We start from the raw sequence: 21,063 nt of genomic DNA, 5'->3' as shown, positions 1-21,063 counted from the left end.
CTGCTCCAGCCCTCCTGGCCCTGCTCCTCACAGACCCTCTGCCACGACACTGACACCCAGGCACTTCGGGACAAGGCTCCCGTTACAAACAACACTTTGACATTGCCTAAAAAATCACTGACACGGGTAGCAGTAAAAGCCACATTTCATATTAAAGGAAAGCACAGCAAAGTTCCTTGGCAAGATTCACTCTACTACTGACAGGGCACTTAAGGCACAACAAGATCAAACAAGCAATGACAAAACCAAACCCAAGCAATCAAAACAGAAATGAACCGAGAACTATATAGGGGAGTGTCTGTGTGTGTGCCTGGGTTTCTATGTGTATGAGTATGTGTGTGCGTGTGACAAAACACAATGAGGGCAAGGATACAAAGTTCCACAGCCTAAAAGCTTGACAGCCTGCCAACTTAACTTTAAATTAACTCGTACCTAATACCTAATTAATATCTTTCCCTTAAAATTTGACAGAAAGAAAAACACTTAATAGCATTTAACCTAACTTACGACTTCAAAGTTTTACTTAGCAACTTAGCAAAATAACAACACTTGGCAGCATTCAGGTAAGTCTGTAACTATAACTGAACCTTCCTCAGATCTCGAGGGTACTTAAAAATCTAAGAAAGCAGTATTTCTCCCAGATTTGCTACAGCAAATATATGCACATGTGCATGCACACAGACGTGAAGAGTCAGTACAAGCAACGTACCTGTGAAAAATTCCCCTCAGTGGTTAGTGAAACACTCACTTTGGATGCCTTTGCATCTCCCGACGGGCGAATGGTCAGGCATCAGGGAGTGAGGCTATCAGCCCGGGATTCCTCCTTGTTGGGCCAGCCTCCAAGTAAAGCAGCCCTGAGAGTTCACTGGCTGGGAGAGCCGTCCCACTCCGAGGGACACCGCTGGTCACTGCCTGCTGCGAGCCAGGAGAGCTCAAATGGTCTCATTTTGGACCACTCTCTATAGGGTTGTAAGAGGCTTTAGTCGTAACAAGGTTTCATCCCAGCCAGTTTATGCTGGCCCTTTCTTGGAAAGTGTGACAATGGGAATGTTGTGGCATTCAGGAAAAGAAACTATTTTCCTAGACCAGCCATTTTCAAGGGGCATTTTTGATAGGTGTATTTACACACCTAAATACAGAGTGTGAGTGTGTCTATGTGTGTGAGAGAGAACAGAAAATAGTATGGCTGTTGTCACCGTGAATTTGAGATTAAGTCCTTGCTGTGACTGTGGATCACGTGCTGCCAAGCACTTTTGCACCCTTTGAATTTTGGATCCATATTGTTTGCTTATCATACACTTCTGAATGCACCATGTTCCCTTTAAAACATTAACCATTTATTTCAATTCAATATTCTATTTATGCTTCATCCATTTAGTGAGTAAGAGTGTAAACTTTGCCATCAAACACTGCTGAAGCCACAGTGCCTATGTCCAGGCATGACAATAAATGCTTTTCTCCTTTCAGCCCACAATCCTCTTCTCAAAGCATCCCCACATCACCAAGACAATCTTGATTTTGCTATATGTTTGTGCAGAAGCTTTGACAGGAATGATATGTTACTCAAAATATTGGGTTCAACTCTCACGGGGAAGAAATTGGCACCAAAACCTGCAGGGCTCTGATCTCCAGGTTACAGACTCAAGCTCAGTGACTGAGGCTCTGGTGCTCTGTTGTAATTTCTGTAAGTTCTTAGAGCAGCTGCTGGTAAACTCAGGACAGCAGCCAGTGCTCACACAGGCAGAGCAGGTGGTAGGTGAGGGAGGAGGAGAACAAACGACCACAAGTCTCCAGCGGTGCTGCACAAAGGCTTTAATGAGAAGGAGCAAAAGCAGCGTGACAGAACAGAGGCCAAGGAACACGTGTGGGGGGCCAGGGAGGGAAAGAGATGGGCCCATTTGCCGAGGCCAAGGGGGATGATGCGCCGGGCTCAGCAGATCTGACCGCAGCGGGGGAAAGGCAGACACAGGCCTGAGCCCCCCAGGCCAAGGGAGCCCCCAGAAGAGATGGGAACCCCCGCGGTGCTGAGGGAGCTGCCCACAGCAGCTGACAGAGAGGATCCCACGGCTGTGCTCTGAGGGAAAGAGGTGAGGATGGGGCCCGGCAGGGTCACCACCACTGGAGAAGGCTCGATGTACACCGTGGAGTCAGCGCAGCGGGCGAGGCAGGGCTCAGTGCAGCTGCTTGCAAGGGGGGTTGGGCCACAGGGGCCGCAGGGCCGTGGGGGACAGGGTCTGCAGCAAGACATCTCTCGGTGCCGAAGGCAAAGCTGCAACACAGAGCAGGGAGCACCAACCGGCTCAGGATCAGTCTGTCTCTCTGTCCCTCAGCTCTCTCCAGGGACACGGTGGCTCTTCTAAACACACCCTGTGCCTACAGCTCCCACACCCTCCTGGTGCCCTCCGAGTGGCACAGCATGGGAAGGATGCCCCACTTCAGCAATAGCAGCCAGCACAGTGGCTTTAAGGCCCCTGTGCAAAGACTGGTCCCGGCCCTTCTCCAGAACAGACATGGCTGTGTTTGAGACGTCCCGGGATGCCCTGGGACATTTTGTTACACCATGGCAGGTGCAAATGCTGCTGGGCACATCCCCCTGAGGCTGAGCCCCATTGATCCCCTTCTGCTGGAACAAAGCCCCCTCTTCCCAGCTGTCCCCAGCCACCAGCATGGAAAGGCTGACGGCCTCCAACAGCTCTGTCTCAGGGCCAAGCTGAGGCAGCCCAAGGATCAAGCCGGGCAGCCTCCATGACAGCAGCTCAGCCCACAGGGAGGGATGGAGAGGACTCAGGCTTACCTCGTTCCTCAAGGAAAGGGAGGCCAGAGACCAGGATGCAGAGCCGGGAGCAGCGCAGCCTTTTATGCTGGGTCCAGAGCCCTGTGGGGCCACAAACATTCCTTGTTTGTGAAACACCCAAACTCCTGGGAGGGGCAACTTGCAAGGCCTCCCTGCTGATCAGGTCCCTGCCTCTTTCATCTCAAATGTTCTCTTTCTTCTTACAACCCAAAATCTTGTAATGACCCTCAGAATCACTTGGGGATAGAATGGACCTTATAGTCACCTAGCTCTTGCCCCCACAAACAGGTTGCACAACTTCTCTGGGAAACCTGTTCTAGTGTCCCACTCCTCTCACAGGCAAAGATTTCTTCCCAATATCTAATCTAAGTATATATACAAATATATATGTGTGTGTGTGTGTGTGTGTGTATCTAATATAACATCAGAACTAAATACAAGTTTTCAGTTTTAAACTGGTAGCACTTGGCCCATCACTACACATCCCAACCAGGCATCCTTCCCTTTCTTAACTGAATGTCTCCTGGGAGCCTTCTCCTCTCTTGGCTACACAACCCCAACCCTCTCAGCCTGTCCTCACAGGGCAGTGGCTCCAGCTGCCTGGTGCTCTTTGTGGCTCCTCTGGACCCACTGCAGCAGGTCCGTGTGTTTCTTAGGCTGTGACTTCTAGAGCTGGAGGCAGTACCCCAGGTACGGTGTCATGAGAGCCGAGCAGAGCAGCACAATCCCCTCCATCGACCTGCTGGCCACACAGGTCTGGATGCAGCCCAGAATACGACTGGATTTTTGCTCTGGGCTGCCAGCCGGCAGTGCAGGTCCATGTTCAGTATTTCAACCACCAGACCCTGCAAGTCCCCCTCCACAGGGCTGCTCTCAATCCACTCAAGGCCTAGCCTGTGTCCAGGTTTGGGATTGCCCTGATCTTGGCACTTGACAAGCTCTGGCCTCAGCTTGGGAAGTTGGGATCCTCCAGAAAACAAGGAAATCAACACGTAGGAAGGTGATCAAAGGCATGCCTACATCTCTCCCTGAAAGACAAATTGACCCATTTTCTCAAACACAAACTGACCCACTTTGCTCAGTGTGTCCAGCCCTGAGGCTGGGATGTGGATGGCAGCTTTGGGGAAGAGGCTCATGGCTCCTTTTCCTGGGGCAGGCATCACTTTGCCCATTCAATTCATTTCACAGTTCAAAGGGATATTGGATCAGTCTCCCAGAGCTTGTGGGAATCATTGTGATGTGGAAGAGTTGGGAAAATCCATGAGCTCCAGGCAAACCTGAATCATGCTGATGTGGAAATGAGTGCACATGGTGCCCTGGACTCAGGCATTCCAGGGATACCAGGGCACATAGCCTCTTTCCTATGAAAGGTTTTGCTTTTTTCAAGGGCATTTCCAGACCTTTTAGGACTGGTCCCAATCCACCTTGCATGTCCATGTAATCCTGTGCTGCTGCTGCTGCAGTTTTACAAAAGGCATTGTCTTTTGGTGGCTGCTCAAGGGCCCAGGAAACGGAGGTGGGGAGAGACCTCTGGAAGTCCTCTGCTCCCACTCAGAGAAGAATAAACTTCCCAGCTACATCCAGAAGCTGTGGGCCTTGTCCCATTGTCCTCTGAACACTGCCACTGTGACACAGGTCCTTGTCTGCTGGGCAGAAATCCAAGGATGCCCTGCACCCCTGGGAGGCCACCAGGAGATGGAAAGGGCTCCTGCAGATGAGCCTCCCAAGTCCTAAAGGGGGATGATCAGCAGGAGATAACACTGGGGCTGTCTGCACTGGTGAGAACATGCCGTGGCAGCCTGGAGAGCACAGGGCTGGGTATGTGCAGGGAATGCCACTTGCCCTGCATTGCACTCTCTGGCCAGTGACAAGGAACTCCTATGGGGCAGAAAGGCAGGAAAGCAGAGAGAACATCTGCCCCAAGAGAGTTTTCACTCTGAGTCCTCTGGAGAGCTGTCCCCCTAATCCAGAGAGTTCCTTATTATCCATGTCCAGATCTCACCTCATAAGCCTGGCATCTGATCATTCCATGGCTGATACCCTTTCCTTGGCACTGCACAGGCCACATCTGGGTTGGTGTTCCCATTTGGTGTCCCCAGGGATAGGGGAGGTGTACATGGGGGTCTCTTACAGAGAGAGGCACTGCCATAGGAGCAGGCAGAACATAAGGGCTGCAGAACCTGATGCATGGGGGAGGCCGAGGGCACTGCGCTTGTACAACCTGCTGGAGATGGGCAAGGCATGGAGGGGAGCATGGAGCTGCTGCCTCCACCACCTCCTGAGGGCTCTGGAGAGAATGAAGCCAAACTCTCCTGAGAGGTGCACTGGCAAAGGGCACGAGGCAGCAATCAGAAGTCGCATGAAAGAAAATCCCAGAAAGACCCAGAAAAAAAACATCTTTGAGCTCCCTGCCCTCAGCCTTTTCCCAAAATCCACCAGCCAAGTCTCTGGCCTCTGGGATGAGCACACTAAGCTAAACAGGTCAGTGTGGCTGTGGGGCTCTTGCAGGGAAGGACACAGCATCTCTTTGATCACAAAACAGGCCATGGCATGGCCTGTGGACTGTCAGGAAGTTCCCCATGCCTGTCACTCAGGCCTGCAGGGGACATCCATTCAGCTGAACATGGACTTTCCTTGCCTCTGAGCTTGGCCACCTCCCTGCAGAGTTGGGTCTCTTCCCCACTATGGGGTTTTGCAGTGTTGACTCTGTGCCTCAACTGACCCACAGTGTCCTGTACGTCTGTGATGTCCTGTGGGAGAAATGACTCTCAGGATGAGCCTGAGTGCCTGCACTGAAAGCTCCTGAGAGCTGACCTGAGGTGTCACTTAATGGTTGAATTTAACTAGAACTGGAGCCAAATTAACCATCAAGGAGAACAAGTGACAGAATGTAACAGACACTACAAAAATTCATTTCAACTAACCATATACACTGGCGTGGGACCTTCAAAAAAACTTGGCCTAGGAATCTGAAACACACATTAATCATTTCCACATTGATTGGTGTGAAACTGCTGAAAAACGCCAGTGATGTCTGAGGTAGGGACCTCATCAACAAGGAGGCCTTGCAAGTTGCCCCTCCCAGGAGTTTGGGTGTTTCACAAACAAGGAATGTTTGTGGCCCCACAGGGCTCTGGACCCAGCATAAAAGGCTGCGCTGCTCCCGGCTCTGCATCCTGGTCTCTGGCCTCCCTTTCCTCGAGGAACGAGGTAAGCCTGAGTCCTCTCCATCCCTCCCTGTGGGCTGAGCTGCTGTCATGGAGGCCGCCCGGCTTGATCCTTGGGCTGCCTCAGCTTGGCCCTGAGACAGAGCTGTTGGAGGCCGTCAGCCTTTCCATGCTGGTGGCTGGGGACAGCTGGGAAGAGGGGGCTTTGTTCCAGCAGAAGGGGATCAATGGGGCTCAGCCTCAGGGGGATGTGCCCAGCAGCATTTGCACCTGCCGTGGTGTAACAAAATGTCCCAGGGCATCCCGGGACGTCTCAAACACAGCCATGTCTGTTCTGGAGAAGGGCCGGGACCAGTCTTTGCACAGGGGCCTTAAAGCCACTGTGCTGGCTGCTATTGCTGAAGTGGGGCGGCCTTCCCGTGCTGTGCCACTCGGAGGGCACCAGGAGGGTGGTGGGAGCTGTAGGCACAGGGTGTGTTTAGAAGAGCCACCGTGTCCCTGGAGAGAGCTGAGGGACAGAGAGACAGACTGATCCTGAGCCGGTTGGTGCTCCCTGCTCTGTGTTGCAGCTTTGCCTTCGGCACCGAGAGATGTCTTGCTGCAGACCCTGTCCCCCACGGCCCTGCGGCCCCTGTGGCCCAACCCCCCTTGCAAGCAGCTGCACTGAGCCCTGCCTCGCCCGCTGCGCTGACTCCACGGTGTACATCGAGCCTTCTCCAGTGGTGGTGACCCTGCCGGGCCCCATCCTCACCTCTTTCCCTCAGAGCACAGCCGTGGGATCCTCTCTGTCAGCTGCTGTGGGCAGCTCCCTCAGCACCGCGGGGGTTCCCATCTCTTCTGGGGGCTCCCTTGGCCTGGGGGGCTCAGGCCTGTGTCTGCCTTTCCCCCGCTGCGGTCAGATCTGCTGAGCCCGGCGCATCATCCCCCTTGGCCTTGACAAATGGGCCCATCTCTTTCCCTCCCTGGCCCCCCACACGTGTTCCTTGGCCTCTGTTCTGTCACGCTGCTTTTGCTCCTTCTCATTAAAGCCTTTGTGCAGCACCGCTGGAGACTTGTGGTCGTTTGTTCTCCTCCTCCCTCACCTGCCACCGGCTCTGCAAGGAAGGTTCTTCCCTCTCCCATGGTTACAAATGGAACCCCAATGACGGGGCACTGTCCAATGTTGGTAGAGCTCCTTGAACGGACTGCAGAGGAATAGAAAAAAATTGGCAGGAAAAGAGGAAAAGAAGCCACAGATGAAAGGAGCAAGAAAGGAGCAGTGGACAGGGGTGGGCATACAGGTAATGCCACACGCAGTAACTTGGTGATGCTGTGGGAATGATCCAACCTGGAAACACCTGCCCAGAGCGTGTAGCCCAATCTCCATTTTTGGATGCATCTGACATAGCAGCAGTGGTCCCAGAGCAGCGTCCTGTGCCGGACCCATTCGGAGTGGGTGGTCTTGCACCTCAGCAGGAGAGGAGAGCTGTGAGTGTGTAAGCAGGCTGAGGCAAAGCCTGAGGGAACCAAAAGGCCAAGGTCCCACTGAGATTTGAACTCAGATCACTGGATTCAGAGTCCAGAGTGCTCACCATTACACCATAGGACCTCCTGCACCACACACCTCTGCTCCTGTGCTGAGCCTCACTCAGCCTTCTGCTCCCACCTGAGGCTGCCTCTCTCTCCACCGCCTTGGACATCTCTCTCCAAGTGCAGCCTTCCTGCAGGGCTGCCAGGCACTCTCTAATCACACCAGCCTTCAGGGCAGCAGCACAGCTCCTTCTGCAAGCCTGACGTGGCCTCTCTTACAAGCACCAGGCTTGAAATCAGGCACCATCTTGTCTTTCCCAAATTGCAACAAGCTCTTTCTGACTCAGCCAAAGTTACCTTGGGAAGTCACCTTCACACAGCAGAAGCTGCCTTGCCTTCTCTTCTCCAACCCAGGTCACTCCATCCCCTTAAGGATTAATGAGAGGGAAACAGTGCTCCATCTCTTTAAAAGGTGAATAAAGACCCAAGTGGGGAACCCAGGAAAGGGGCTGGAGAGGCAAGCAGAAAGGGCAGGTGCCACACCAAGGGCTGAGTAACAACTGAGCTTCAGTCACTCATTGCGAAGAAGAGCTTCACTCACTGCCTAGGGTGCAGAGCAAGGAGGACAGAGACCTCTATGGGAACTCTTCCCTCTCGCAAGGAACTCAAGTGCACAGCAATCCCAGGGGGACACAAGCCCAAATGCCCGCTCAAAGCAGGGCTGGAGGCAAAGCAAGGAGAAGGCAACGGCAGTGCCTGAGCCCCATGGCAACCCCAGCCTGATGTCCAGGTGTTCTCTGCCCACCCTGCTGCAGTGGCTCACCACTCACTGGGAGTCTCTGCAGGATCCAGGGCAGCTCCTGCAGTTGGCTTTTGCCAAGGCTGACTTGGCTCAAAACCAGTGTGTGCCTGCTGGGCTGGGAGGTGCCGGGAGTCCTGGGCAGGAGCCCGGCTGAGTGAAGCAGGAACAGCAGCTCGACCGTTCTGTGGCAGGAGAAAATGCAGAGAGAAGGATGTGTGCCCTTCAGGACTGCGATAGGTCAGGCAATGTGGAGCCTGGCTGAAGAAAATCCGGTGTGCTTTGGCAGGAATGGCCGAGCAGTGCTCACCTGCTTGGAAGGCTGCTCTGCCAAGCACTGCCCCACAAGGCTCCTGCAGCACTGCTGCTCCCTGCTACTGCAGCCTGCACTGCCTCCACTCCTCCAGTGCCCACGGCACTGTACCTGCACTGCCACCACTTGACATCCTGGCCTGGCTCCTGCTCCTGTACCTCTCACCTCTGGCTGCCCCCTCCTTCCAGGCCCCTGCACACTCTCCAGCTCCAGGTCCTGATATGTGCCTGTGCTCCTCTGGCTCTGACACATGATCTTGGCAAACTCACACTGCTGGGTGCTCATAATGGAACCACTCCAGTTCTTGAATTCACGTCCTGTTTCACTGGGGAATCCTCCATGGTCTCCTGGCCTTTCAGGAAATCTCTTCAGTGCCATGGCTACACTGCAGAATGGAATGCCATCTGGAATATTTACGTGCTCCAGCAATGGTGTTGGGGATACCACAAGCTTCACAGATATTTTATAGTTGTGGTAGCACCAGGAACCAGCTGTGTCCTGGGCAGGCCAACCCCTAAAGTCTTTCCAGGAGAGACAACACCCATGGCACCCAGTGTGTCCTCCACTCCCAACACCCAGCCACCGCTAGCCATTGTCCATTGGGAATACCTGTGTTGAGCACATGTGGAGCAGCCTGAGCCTCCTCTGCCCCTGCATAGGCCTGGAGGTGCTCTCCTGTGCCTGGGAAGTTGTGGATTGAGCTGCCTGCAGCAAAGGGAGGAATACCTGTGTGCCCATAATATGGAGGGTCTTGTGGGGGAAGCTGTGCCTGCTGCTGCACAACTCCATGGCCACCTGTTGGCTGGGCCAGGTGGCAGGGGCAGAAGAAGAGGAGAGCCAGGGCCAGGTGTGTCCAGAGAGCTACAGGCAAACAGGTTGAAATTGTTGGGTGAGGCAGCCTTGGGGAAGGTGTTCCCTAGCAGAGAATGGTTTCTCTCCATGAACCTCTGAGTTACAGGACTGGCATGTTCCCACTGCACCACTTTGCTCCTCCCAGAGTTTAAATGGGACTGCCCGCAACCCAATCTGATGCTGCTGGCCCTCACTCTCTCCCTTCCTCTCTGTTCGGCCCTAGACACACTTCTGTCCTTCCTAGACATGTTAAGCTTTCTGAATAAATTGTCTACAAGATTTTAGACCCTTCCCAGTGCTACCTGGTTCTGTCCAAAGCCCTGTGTATAATTTTTAAAACAGTAAATATGGTAAGCAAGAAAAAACATGAAGAGTCAGTCTTGCAAACATCCATCCAGAGACCGGATCCTTCTGGTGGTGGTCTGAGGGCATGCTGGCAAGGTGTCAAAAGCCTTTGTGTGGAATTATGTTCCTGTTTACAAAATGCAGTGACAGCCTGCTCTAAACTGTCAATCCCAAAAGCTCCCATTTATGCTTTTGAAAATTGGACCAAAGATTTTGCAGTGATTTTCAGAATATAGAGAATTGCAATATCATACCAATTATGTAGCTCCAAATACAGCAAGAAATAGTACAATAAAACTTGTCTTATTGACTTTTTTTCCCTGCTTTTTTACAGTTTATTCAGGAAATTGAAGGTCTCTTCTGGTAGACATCTGCTTATCTGCTGCTCATCTGCTGCATTTCCCACAATGGCACAGAAACTCAGTTTAAAACACAGGCAAAAAACTAAGTGATATGAATTCAAGACTAAAGTATTCAACACTGAATCAACTCCTGGAATGTCAAGCTTTCTATCCGGGAAAGACGAGCCAAACAAGCGGAACAAAAGAAGGCTCTTGTACTAGTGCATCACAGCTGGGAAACATCACAGAGAAAACACTAGTGTTGTCTTATTGTGAAAGGTTTGACTTGCATCTACCTCCCTGACTGTGCCCCAGGCAGGTCTGATGCTGCTTCTGCTCCGCCTTGTGTTATGGCTTTCTCATTTGTGTGAATTCTCTCATTTGTGTAAGTTTTCCCATTCCTATGGATGCAAATGTCTGATGGCCTGGCTTTGCTGGCTGCCAGGCTCTCACCCAGCATTCTCACACTCCAGCTCCTCAGGAGGACAAGACAGGGGGAGAAAATGAGACGAAAACTCCTGTGGGTCAACATAAACACAGGGAAATCACTGACTGACTACTGTGTGGGCAAACCAGACTAATTTGGGAGAAAATTAACCTACTTCCTTGCCATTCAGAATAGATTGGACAGTGAGGAATAAAGACACAATCAAAACACCTTCCCCCAACCCTCCTTATTCTTCTCAACTTCACTCCTTCAGTCCCAAATCCTCCAATTCCTCAATGAACAATTGGGATTTTTTTACATAATTTGTTTTTCTTGATTTTGTTTACTTTGAGTTGTTTTTTTGTTTGCCTTCCCCCCCCTTTTTTTTTTCCTGATTAAAATAACTCCAATCAATTTTTTTTTTGCATTTTTACCCTTCCAATTGTTTCCCCCATCCTATGAGGAGGGATCATTTTACTGAAGCCAGAGTTTCATAAAAGGAACTCATCAAAATCTAATACTGCACAGCAGTGTGGTGTTTTGCATTAGGATACCTGGCTAACAGTTACTCAGTGATGGGAAGAACAATGTACAATTTTAAATGTTTACTGTAGGGCTGAAAAATGAGATTACATGGACACCAGAAAACAGAGCACAGAGTTTCATCACTGTCAAGATGCAACAATATATGTAACGATGGTAAGTCACAGCATACCAGGCTACCTCGCAAGATCAAAACAAAGTTTGAAATTGCTTTTGGTCAGAAGCTTCCTATGGCATTTGGTGATTCATTTTACATCAGAGTATGCTTGAACATGGGCAAGCGGGGATGACACGTTAGCAAAAACATCGCACTTGGAGGGGTGCGGTCCCCTCATCCTTTAACAGCAATGGTTGCCACGACCGCTTTCTAGAAGCCTTCCAGACCTGTCTTCTGCACCCCGAGGGTAAAACGCCGGAAAGCCACTTCCTCTCGCCACCGGGCTGTGTGCAGGGATGAGCAGCCCGAAGAACAGGCAGGCAGCGCGGCTGCTCTGACCTCGGGAACCAAGTCCCGTCGGTGCGGTGCGTGTGGGTGCGCGCAGGCAGCGCCCGGCCCGCGCTGCGCCTCCACCGCACGCTCACGGCGGCTGCCGTGCGCTTGCTGCCAGGCGGGGCGCGGCAAGCGCCGCGCCTGTCCGCCGCCTCCCCCGCGCCTCCGCTCCGCAGCCTCGCCAGTCCTTATTCCTTTGCCTTTATAGGAAAAGTATGCGCAGGTCCGGGGGGGCTGCCCTGAGTCACCGAGGGCTGCGGCGCCCGCCCACACCCAAGGGGCCGGGGCCGGGGCGGGGTCAGCGCTGGCCGCCGGGGCCGAGCCGCCCGTCCCGCCCCGCAGCCCCTCAGAGACAGCGCGGGGCTCGCCGCCATGACGGGCAGGTGAGGCCGCGCACGCGGGAGCCGGGCGGGGGTCTGGGCCGTGCCCGCCTTCAGCGCCCTGGGCCGGCCGTGGCGTGTGGGAACAGCTCCTCTGGCCGCGGTAACGCCGTGAGGGCCTGGCGGCAAGGGGCAGGGGAGAACGCTGTGCTGCTGGGAGGCCTGGGCGGAGCGGGGCACGCTCCGGCCCGGCGGGCAGGCGCGGAGCTGCTCCGCTGTGCCTGAGCCCTGCACGGCACAGCGAGGGCAGAGCAGAGGCAGGGCTGGCACAGCGAGGGCAGAGCAGAGGCAGGGCTGGCACAGCGAGGGCAGAGCAGAGGCAGGGCTGGCACAGCGAGGGCAGAGCAGAGGCAGGGCTGGCACAGCGAGGGCAGAGCAGAGGCAGGGCTGGCGGCAGCAGCTGCGGATGTGGCCCGGCCGGCCGCCTGCGCCCGCTGTGCCCGCGCCGCTGCCCCGGCGGGGCCCTTCTCGCTGATCTGCACGCAGCCCCTCTGCCCACGGACGCACTCTCCTCTTCCTCGAGCTGGTCTTGGAGTTAACGTGTTCCAGGAGCTGTTTAAATCTGGAGCTTGATTCTCCTCTCATGCTGTCTGGCAGTGGAGAACGCAGTGAAGCAACTTCGTTGACAGTTGTAAATGAGAAGAGGAGCAAGGAAGGCATTTTCTGGCATTATGAGAGCGTTTGCACAAGTGCTTTAATGTCACTTTTTTGTCCCATATGTAAAATAAAACCCAGACGTTATAAGTAGTTTGTTAAAATAAGCTTGCTTTTGTGAAATGTTTTTGAGATGAAAAGCATTAAGAAGTAATACTACAATTAGCAAGGTGCCCTTTTTAGGACACTCATCCTCATGAACCCTGCTATGTTACTGTAGTTCTGAAGCATTGTTCTTCGTGATTAGGAATACTGAGATGGATTCAGAACACTTTGTGTATAAATGTCCACTTTCCTTTTGTGTCAAGTCTTGGTGTTTGTATTATGCAGCGTTTCCTGATCATTCAAAGTGGATCCTGATTAGTGGGTTGTTGGGTGTGAGAACCTGCTGAATAATTGTGTGTGCTCACCTATGATTTGGGAATGTATTATTTTTGGTCTCTGTAATGACAAATTGATGTTCTTGGGTGATTATACATGCTCAAAACTCTTCTGGGTTTTGCCTTGTGTCTTTAATGGTCCCTTTTTTATTTTTCTGACATGTGAAACAGGTGTGTATTTACAAGTTTACGTTCATTTACCTATAGCTAGAGGAAGACTCAGGAGCCTTAAATGTTCACAGGTGATGGGTACCCAGCTCTTAAATGGAGAAAGGATGGAGAAGACTTGGAAAGAACTGTGGCTATATGAACCCAGCTGATTTTATTTTTTAAGAACTCAGTGGCTTGGTACTGTTTAGAATGACAGGCTTACCTTGGGTGAAGTCACTCAGGAGGACAGTGAAGTGCTAGTGGACTTTGTCTTCGCTCCATGCTGCCTCTGAAACTTGCCTTTAAAGTGCAGCACTGTTCATTTGAAGCTCTGACATGAAGTGTGAGCCTGGGTGGACAATTTCAGGGTAGCTGAGACACTGCAAAGTGTGCAATTCAAAGTGATGCAGAACTTCTGTTCTCTTTTCCTTGGATTTACTTCAGAGGGTTGTTAAAATGAGCAGGCCTTGGCTTTAGCTTGTGAAAAGCGAATGCAGGTGTTATTTGACGTTTTCAGGAATGTTTGTCCTGAACATTTATTTCTAAAGTTCTGTCTGCTGTCATTCCCAGGACAGGACAATTAACTGAAGTTGTTTGTCACAGCTGTAACTCAGCTGGCTGTTTCTTTGTTAATAGTATAATCCATTTAGGGTAGTAGTTTCCCAGCAAAGCTTCGTAGTGTCTGTGTAACGATGCACTTTGCCTGGCCTATGCCATTGACAAGCACCATGCTCAGTGTTGTTTTTCAGGCTGGGACAGACTCCTATGGCATTGGAAAGAATTCAGCATTGAGAATGTTCTTCCTTAGATCCAGCTATGGGGCCATTGCTGAGTGCTAACCAGATGTTGTTCCCGGTTTGCTATCTGGGAGTTCTTCAAGTCTGCTGACATTATGTAGTCAGATGTTCTCCAGCTTTTGGGACATGGGATTTTCAGGGTTCTGGGAGGAGATGAACTGCTTCACAGCTCGCACATCCTCACAGTATCCATCAGTGGGAACCTTCCTGGGTCAGGAAGGGGACATAAATGTCCCTTTGGTCTTGAAACTGTTGACACAGAGAATGATTGTGTTGTTTTACAGTGTTCTAAAGTGAAGAATGAAAACATGGAGTACTGAAATAGTATTCTTTTTCACTTCACCTTCCTTATAAAGTAGAAATATGAAAGGGCTCTCTTCTAGATACTCTGACTACAGATGTATTATTATTATTACAATACATGAAAAATAACTCCATTTTCATTGTGCTCTGTCTCATTTGGCTGCAGACGCATTTCCTGAATTTGAAAAACTGCAGTGATTTGATGTATTGATTTTTAAAGTTAGGGGGAAATATAAGTCCAGGAAAAAGAAGTGCGCATCTTTCTTTTTCTGTAATTATAGTAAAAAATTACTAAAATTAGGTGACTAGCAAATGAAATGCAAATCTTAAACATACCACTAGTTACATTTTTACAGTGTGAGGATTGTGTTTTGCTAGAGAAAACTGATAACTAGATAATTGGATTTTAGAAATAGTATTTGTGACTGCCAGGTCTGGGCTGGGCTATTGGGGAAATAGAGGAGGAGACCACCTCCCTGACCCGCTGGCCACACTCTTTAGTTTTATGAGGTTACATGTTGTTTTAACTACATTTAAAAACAAATTCTATGTAAGAGATAGTATATTAGATGTAAGAACAGTATGCTTCTAAGCAGTCTCTCTGTGATTTTCAGTGTTGATAAATACAGTTGGTGTGATTTTTGGAGCATTTAGAAGTTAACTATGGTACTTCCTTACCAATAAATAAGGAAAGACTGCTTCTAGAATTGTATTTGATGTGTTTAGTCCATCTGTTCATTTTGACTTTTGCCGTTTTGAGGATTGTTGGAGTTTAGGATGGGGTTGATTGATTTTGTTTGGTTAGCTGGAATTTCTTGTTTTATTTTCCTTGTCTTCATGATGGGCTTATTCCTAAGAAGGAAGATCTGTGAATGACCAGCAAGCAAAACATTGTCAAATGCCCAAAGCAGAAACTAAACAAAAATGTAAGAGTTTCCTTTAAAGCTTTGCTGCTGTGGTGTTGATTAGAAAACTAAAAGGTGAAAAATGCCTGGGCAGTTTGGAGTTGCCTTTAGAAATTAATCTAATACAAAGCCCAAGAAAAAAACATTTCCCAAGTGCATGTTTCAGAGCATGATTATCTTCATAAGAAATTTTTGTTATCACTATACTTGGTCAAATTGGGATCTGGATACGCCTATGTACTTCCTGTAGTCAACAAAAGAAGAGCAGCTGCTTTTACAGATATGCTTATTGATTGTTCCTAATCCAGTGAAGGTAAGAAATAACAGTATATTATTTTCAATTAGGCGAGCTGGTTAGGTGCTTTTTTTAATTCAGTAGAGAGCTGCTGCTGCTTTACATGAAGCAGTTGTAAGTAAAATGGTTAGAAAGAGGAGGGAGTATAAAGGACAGTATTACAAAAGGTTCTTGGTGCTGAGTAGATTGTACGTGTATTAAATATATAAGATATCTATCTTATTAAATATATAAGAGATATTTTATCTCTCTGAGTTGGAAGCAGCCATTTCTGCTCTTCTGAGTTGAAAATGAAAATTATTTATCTTAATCTTTTGATCTAAATTTGCTCTCTAGGTAGGAAGGTCCTTAGGCTGTTCTGGGGCCATAGAGATCCTTCTCTGAGGAAGAGCCTGAAAATGCCTGAAAGAAGTCTGGCTGCATGCTTCTCTGCTTTGGCCCAGAAAATAACCACCTGTAAGAGTCTGGCATCAGCCCTGTCTCTTAAAAGCAATCTATCAACAGGGAAAGAAAAAGCAAACCTGTGCAGTTTCCCTCTGTGTGTAAGGTGGCAAGAGAGGAGTGAGTGAGCAAGCTTGTATTGAGGGATGGGAAGACAGGATGTTTGCGTTGAGATTTTGGTTTTTTTGGTTTTTTTTTTTATTATTATTTTTAATTTAATTCCCTCATCTTCCCTTTTGAAGAAGACAGTCATAGTTTCTGTGAAGAGTCATTATTCGAAAACCAATGGAATCATGTCATATGAGTCAGGTAAAATCTTAGTATTTGAGAGAGAAGGAGGGTTTTTGTCAGATTCCTTAAGGATAAGGGAGATTATTGTTGTGGTGATTTAATATTTTGCTTTTTGCTAGAAGTAAAAAGATGCTTTAATCTTACATTTTAAAAATTGTTTATTGCTCTAAAATTTCAAAGATCAGCAGAGACACCCGGAATGGAGGACATTTTTCTTTATTCCGTTTGTATTGTAAAATAGAAATGTATAAACAACACTACAGTGTGAAAGAAATGGTAGTGGCAGATTGCTGTCATGTCAGAAGCTGAAACTCTCAAGGAAATTTGGAGTGCATTGTAGATTTTAAGGCTGCTGATTTGTGCTTTAAAAGTATTTTGTTCTTTATTCATGTCTGTTCTACTGGGCCCCAGTAAACCCTTCTGTTTTTCTTTAAGTGTCAGAAGGGATTCCTGCTCATTAATATTAATTTAGAACTCATGAAGTCATCAGTCCTCATTTTTTTCCTCTGTAGCTTGCCAAGATGTATTTCATGCTCATGCTACAAAAATCCTCTTTTTCCTTTTCGTTTTCCTTCCCCTTTTCCACCCCTTCCCCTCCACTCCCTTTGGTTTTGTTTTTTTTTTTCAGTTTACTAAAGTGTAATTTGTTAGTAATGATTCTTACGATATTTTTCATGGTAATGCTTGAAGGCCAGAGAGCTCTGGAGCCTGGAATGCCAAGTATGTTCTTCCTCCTTGCTTCCTGACCCTTTGCTGTGTGCGACTGCTGCTGGCTGTAGTGAGTCCGGAGAACAGAAGTATTTGCAACTCTGTTTCTTGGAATATGCGTTGTCCAAGTGGAAGGAACAGCTCTCTTGTGTACAGTATCCTGTACAGTGTAGTACAGCAGCCTGCAGGGAAGCACTTGGAGATGCCAGGGTCAGATACTGATCTGCAGTAAACTCTAGTGTTTGCTATCAAGAGCTCTAGTAATCTGCTTTGCCTTTCTGCATTTCTCTGTGCTTTGATCAGAAAGTTTTCTTGATTTAAGTGTCTTAATTATGTGAAGTCGCAGGATTTATTTTTTTTTTACCTCATTTGTGACATTTATACAGAGAGTTCTAGGAGGCTAGGAAAGAATGAGATGCTAATGTAGTCCTTCATGTGCTGCATTAAGTAGATAATTCCTAGTGGAATACAGGAAAGAGGCTGTCAGATTTTAAGTATATGGCAGAATGGCAGACAGGTTGTAAGAAACAATGCATGATCGGGTGTCTGTGCATCCTGCTTCAGCTCTTCTACAATGTAAACACAACTCCCCAAAGGAAGGTGACTCACTGAGTATCGCTGCTGCTGGTGTTGCTCCAGTTGTGTCCCTGCATTCCCCTGCAGAGGGGCCGGGGGTGCCATGGCCGGCCTGAGGCTCCGGGGGCTGGCAGCCTCCAAGCTTTACCAGCGCCGGCAGGATCGGCTGAGCGGCACCGGGTCACTGCTGAGCAGCACGACACACACGGCAGCTGGGATTCGTGGGTAGGTCTCCAAGGTGAAGAGAACGGCGTTGTTAAAGCATTTTCCAGGATTTGCTAGATTTTCGGTTCTGGTGGTGGGGCTGTTTTATTTAAAGTGAGAATTGTTGATACAGAGCCAGAGGGGATGAGGTCAGTTTGCTTTCAGTTCCAAGTAGATTAAGAAGGAAAGGGCTTTCCTGATGAGAAAGCTTTCAGTTTTTAACAATAACAGGAAAGCAACAATGGAGAACCTTTCCCATTTCAAGCTTTGTGCTAGAGTGTTCAGAACCAGCATTAGTGCTTGTGTTGGTTTTGCATGGCCTGGTTTTTGGTAGCAGGGGCACCGCAGAGGTGGCTTCTGTGAGAAGCTGATAGAAGCTTTCACCATATACAACAGAGCCAGTCCCTGATGGCTCTGAAGATGGACATAGCCAAGGCTGGGCCAGTTAGAACTATTGGTAATGCCTCTGTATTCAATAACATATTGAAGAAGAAAATCAAAACAAAGTGGGGCACAGATTTTCCTGGCCAGAGAAGAGGAGGAGGTGAGAACATGTGAGGAAAACAACATGGACACCAAAGTCACTGGAGAAGGAGTGGGAGAAGGGGCTCCAGGTGCTGGAGCTGAGATTCCTCTGCAGTCTGTGGTGAGACCATGGTGAAGCAGCTGTGCCCCTGCAGCCTGTGGGGATCCACGGGGGATCCAGAGATCCACCCACAGCCTGTGGGGATCCACAGGGGATCCAGAGATCCACCCACAGCCCGCAGGGATCCACAGGGGATGCAGAGATCCACCCACAGCCCCTGGGGGAGATGCCCATACTGGAGCAGGTGGATGCCTGGAGGAGGCTGTGATCTAGTGGGAGACCTGGTAAAGAGAGGGGGCCCCTACTTCTAAGCTGGCGGAGGATTGCATCCCATGGAAGAGTGACCCATGCCACAACAGTTTTGGGAGGACTGCCGCTTGTGAGATTGTCCATATTGGACAAGTTCACAGAGAACTGTCTCCTGTGGGAAGGGATCCCACAGTCTCACAGGGGAATGGTTCCTCTCTCTGAGCAGTGAGAGAAGCCACAGGTGACAAACTTACCAAAACCTCCATGCCCTGTGTCCCTGCACTCTCAGTGGGAAAGAGGGAGGTGTTGGGGAAAAAAGGTGGTTAAAGGACTTATTTTACTTCTCATTATCCTCCTCTCACTTTTCTAGTAAGAAATTCACTTTGTACCTCTAAGTTGAGCCTGTTTTGCCCTTGTTTTCTCCTAGTTCTTATCTCAGTTTATGAACCCTTTGTTAATTTTTTTTTCCTCTGCCCAGCTGTAGCAGGGGAGGGTGAGTGACCGAGTGCCTGATGCTTGGCCAGTGTCAAACCATGACAGTGCTAGTGGTGTTAATGGTGAAGCATTTGGGCACTGTGGAAGTAAAAAAAAGGGAGAAATGCAGTAATTTTTCTAAATGTTGATAAAATTCTATCATTCCTTGGGTTTTAAGGTTCAGTAGTCAATTCGTTACCTATACTGTTAATAGCAAGCCTGTTGATTTTAGTTTTTGTAAATAACTCCCATCCAGCTTCAGCAACTGGAGCTTTCAAGTGTAGCTTCGTCACGAGAACATGTAAACCACAGCTTCTTAAATCTGTCCAGACAATTCCACTGCTTGATATGATCATTACTTTTTCCACACTTCATATTAAAATTTTACTCTTGAATTTTCATTAGTTAATGTTGTGCAGGAGGTAAATTGTAGGTACACAGTTTGTGGTAATGGCCTCATCCCCAGTGTCACAGCTGTGAGCAGCAGGTGAGCAGCACTGACAGCAATGAGCCATGGAGTGCCCAGTGCACTGAGCAACCACCAAAGGGAACAGAGGGCACACAGGGGCACTGCATCAACATGAGGGGATAAAAGGCTGGGCTAAAGAACAAGGGGAGCAGATGCCTGAAGCTTTCTAAAGTGATGTTACTCTGTATGAGCAGATACCTGAAGTCCTCTGAAGTGGTCTGGTGTTACTGTGTATGGGCTGAAGCTTTCTGACATTGTGTGGTGATGCTCTGTGTGTCATGGCCATCTCAGCTGCGATATATGCCATGGCAATACATTAGCAGGAGCTAAATAAAACTTTGTTTCTTTTATTTTGGGAGAATTGTAAGATGCAGCAGCAGTATGGGATCTGAAGTCTGTGCCACTTGGGAGGGTAGTGAGCATCCAGGAGAGGTAATTTTCTTTTTCTAGCAGTCAGGTCTGAATTTGAGACTTTTCTTTGCAGGAAGTAGGCCTGATGCTTACCTGGACATGAGGAATTAGTTTGACCTCTCAATGTGAATTGTACATCCCTCACTAAAGCCCTCCTTTTCCTGTTCTTTTTTCTTCTAGCTAATAGCTTTTGGTTATTGGTAAATTTTTTATTTTTCCTACAAGAAGCTATGGGTGTGAATGTATGAGAATTTAATGAGGAGGGGGGCTAACAGGGTGGTGGTGCCATTGAGTGGGGACAGTGAGCTGGTCAGGAAAAGTGAGAAGCATGGAAGAGGCCTGTGAGAGGAAAGAAAAGCACTGAAAAAGCAGATGTACAGGTAAATTGAGTACATTTTTTACATCATACTTCTTCAAGCAAAGTAAGCATAGAGCAAATATATTTTGGTTTTATTGGGCAGGTCATAGTGCTGAAAACTTCAATCCCTTCGAGATGTTTCTCTCCTGAATGATTATATTTTATCCATAAGTTTTGAGCTAGTAATAATTTTTGCTTCTCCTTCCTGATAGGCCTTGATGGTTTATGTCCTTTCTTCAGGCAAAGGAGAGTAATGCAACAGTAGTGCTGCTACTAGTTGGTGCTAATTGATGAATATATGTGGGGACTGATTTGTGTTGTCAATGCTGGTAAACAAACATTACATTTAAGCTCCTTTCAGATAATGGAAGTGGAGAAAGCTCTAATGTGCATTAGGAGTTATTTCTCAAGTAGACATTCTGGATGAAGTGGTATATGCTTGATAATAAAAGGATGGTTTTCCTGTGTAAGAGGAATAATTTATTTAAAACCTGTACATTTCTTTATGTTGCTGGTATTTGCCTGGGCTGAGTGAACACTGCTGTGTGTCTTTATTAAGTAACTGGTCATGATTTACTAGAAATAAGTATGTCTTGGTTTTGAGGGAGACTCCCAAGTATCTATGGCATAGGACTTTTTTTTTAGTGTGAATACCAAGAGACTTTTGCTGCTAGTCTCAAAAGTCTGCCTGATTGCAGCATCCTGCAGGCCCACCATACGGACCTTGTACTCTGGCTTCAGCTGCAATATGTGCATATTTTTTTTAACCCCTCCAATTTCTACTTAATTGTAAATTGCTGTTACTGGTAGGCCCAAAGAGAGAATTTTTTCCCCCCCATATTCTGACCATAA

At 48.6% G+C, this 21,063-nt stretch overlaps 1 protein-coding gene and 1 non-coding gene across 2 annotated transcripts in view; one reads left to right on the top strand and one right to left on the bottom strand.

The window, feature by feature from the left end:
* Positions 1 to 7,477: 7,477 nt before the first annotated feature.
* TRNAQ-CUG (transfer RNA glutamine (anticodon CUG)) lies at positions 7,478 to 7,549 on the bottom strand. Its single transcript has one exon. It is a non-coding gene; the product is annotated as a tRNA-Gln (tRNA).
* A 4,298-nt stretch (positions 7,550 to 11,847) lies between these two features.
* LIMS2 (LIM zinc finger domain containing 2) overlaps positions 11,848 to 21,063 on the top strand; it is a 29,646-nt gene continuing 20,430 nt past the window's right edge. Inside the window, exon 1 of the mRNA XM_021544399.3 lies at positions 11,848 to 11,963. Coding sequence (XP_021400074.2) covers positions 11,953 to 11,963 — 11 coding nt within the window. The 5' untranslated portion in view covers positions 11,848 to 11,952. The remainder of the gene's footprint in view (positions 11,964 to 21,063) is intronic.

Source organism: Lonchura striata, chromosome 10, assembly GCF_046129695.1.
Source record: "Lonchura striata isolate bLonStr1 chromosome 10, bLonStr1.mat, whole genome shotgun sequence".
Classification (NCBI taxonomy): domain Eukaryota; kingdom Metazoa; phylum Chordata; class Aves; order Passeriformes; family Estrildidae; genus Lonchura; species Lonchura striata.
The sequence above is the reverse complement of the archived record's forward strand: the minus strand, read 5'-3'. Positions and strand labels throughout refer to the sequence as shown.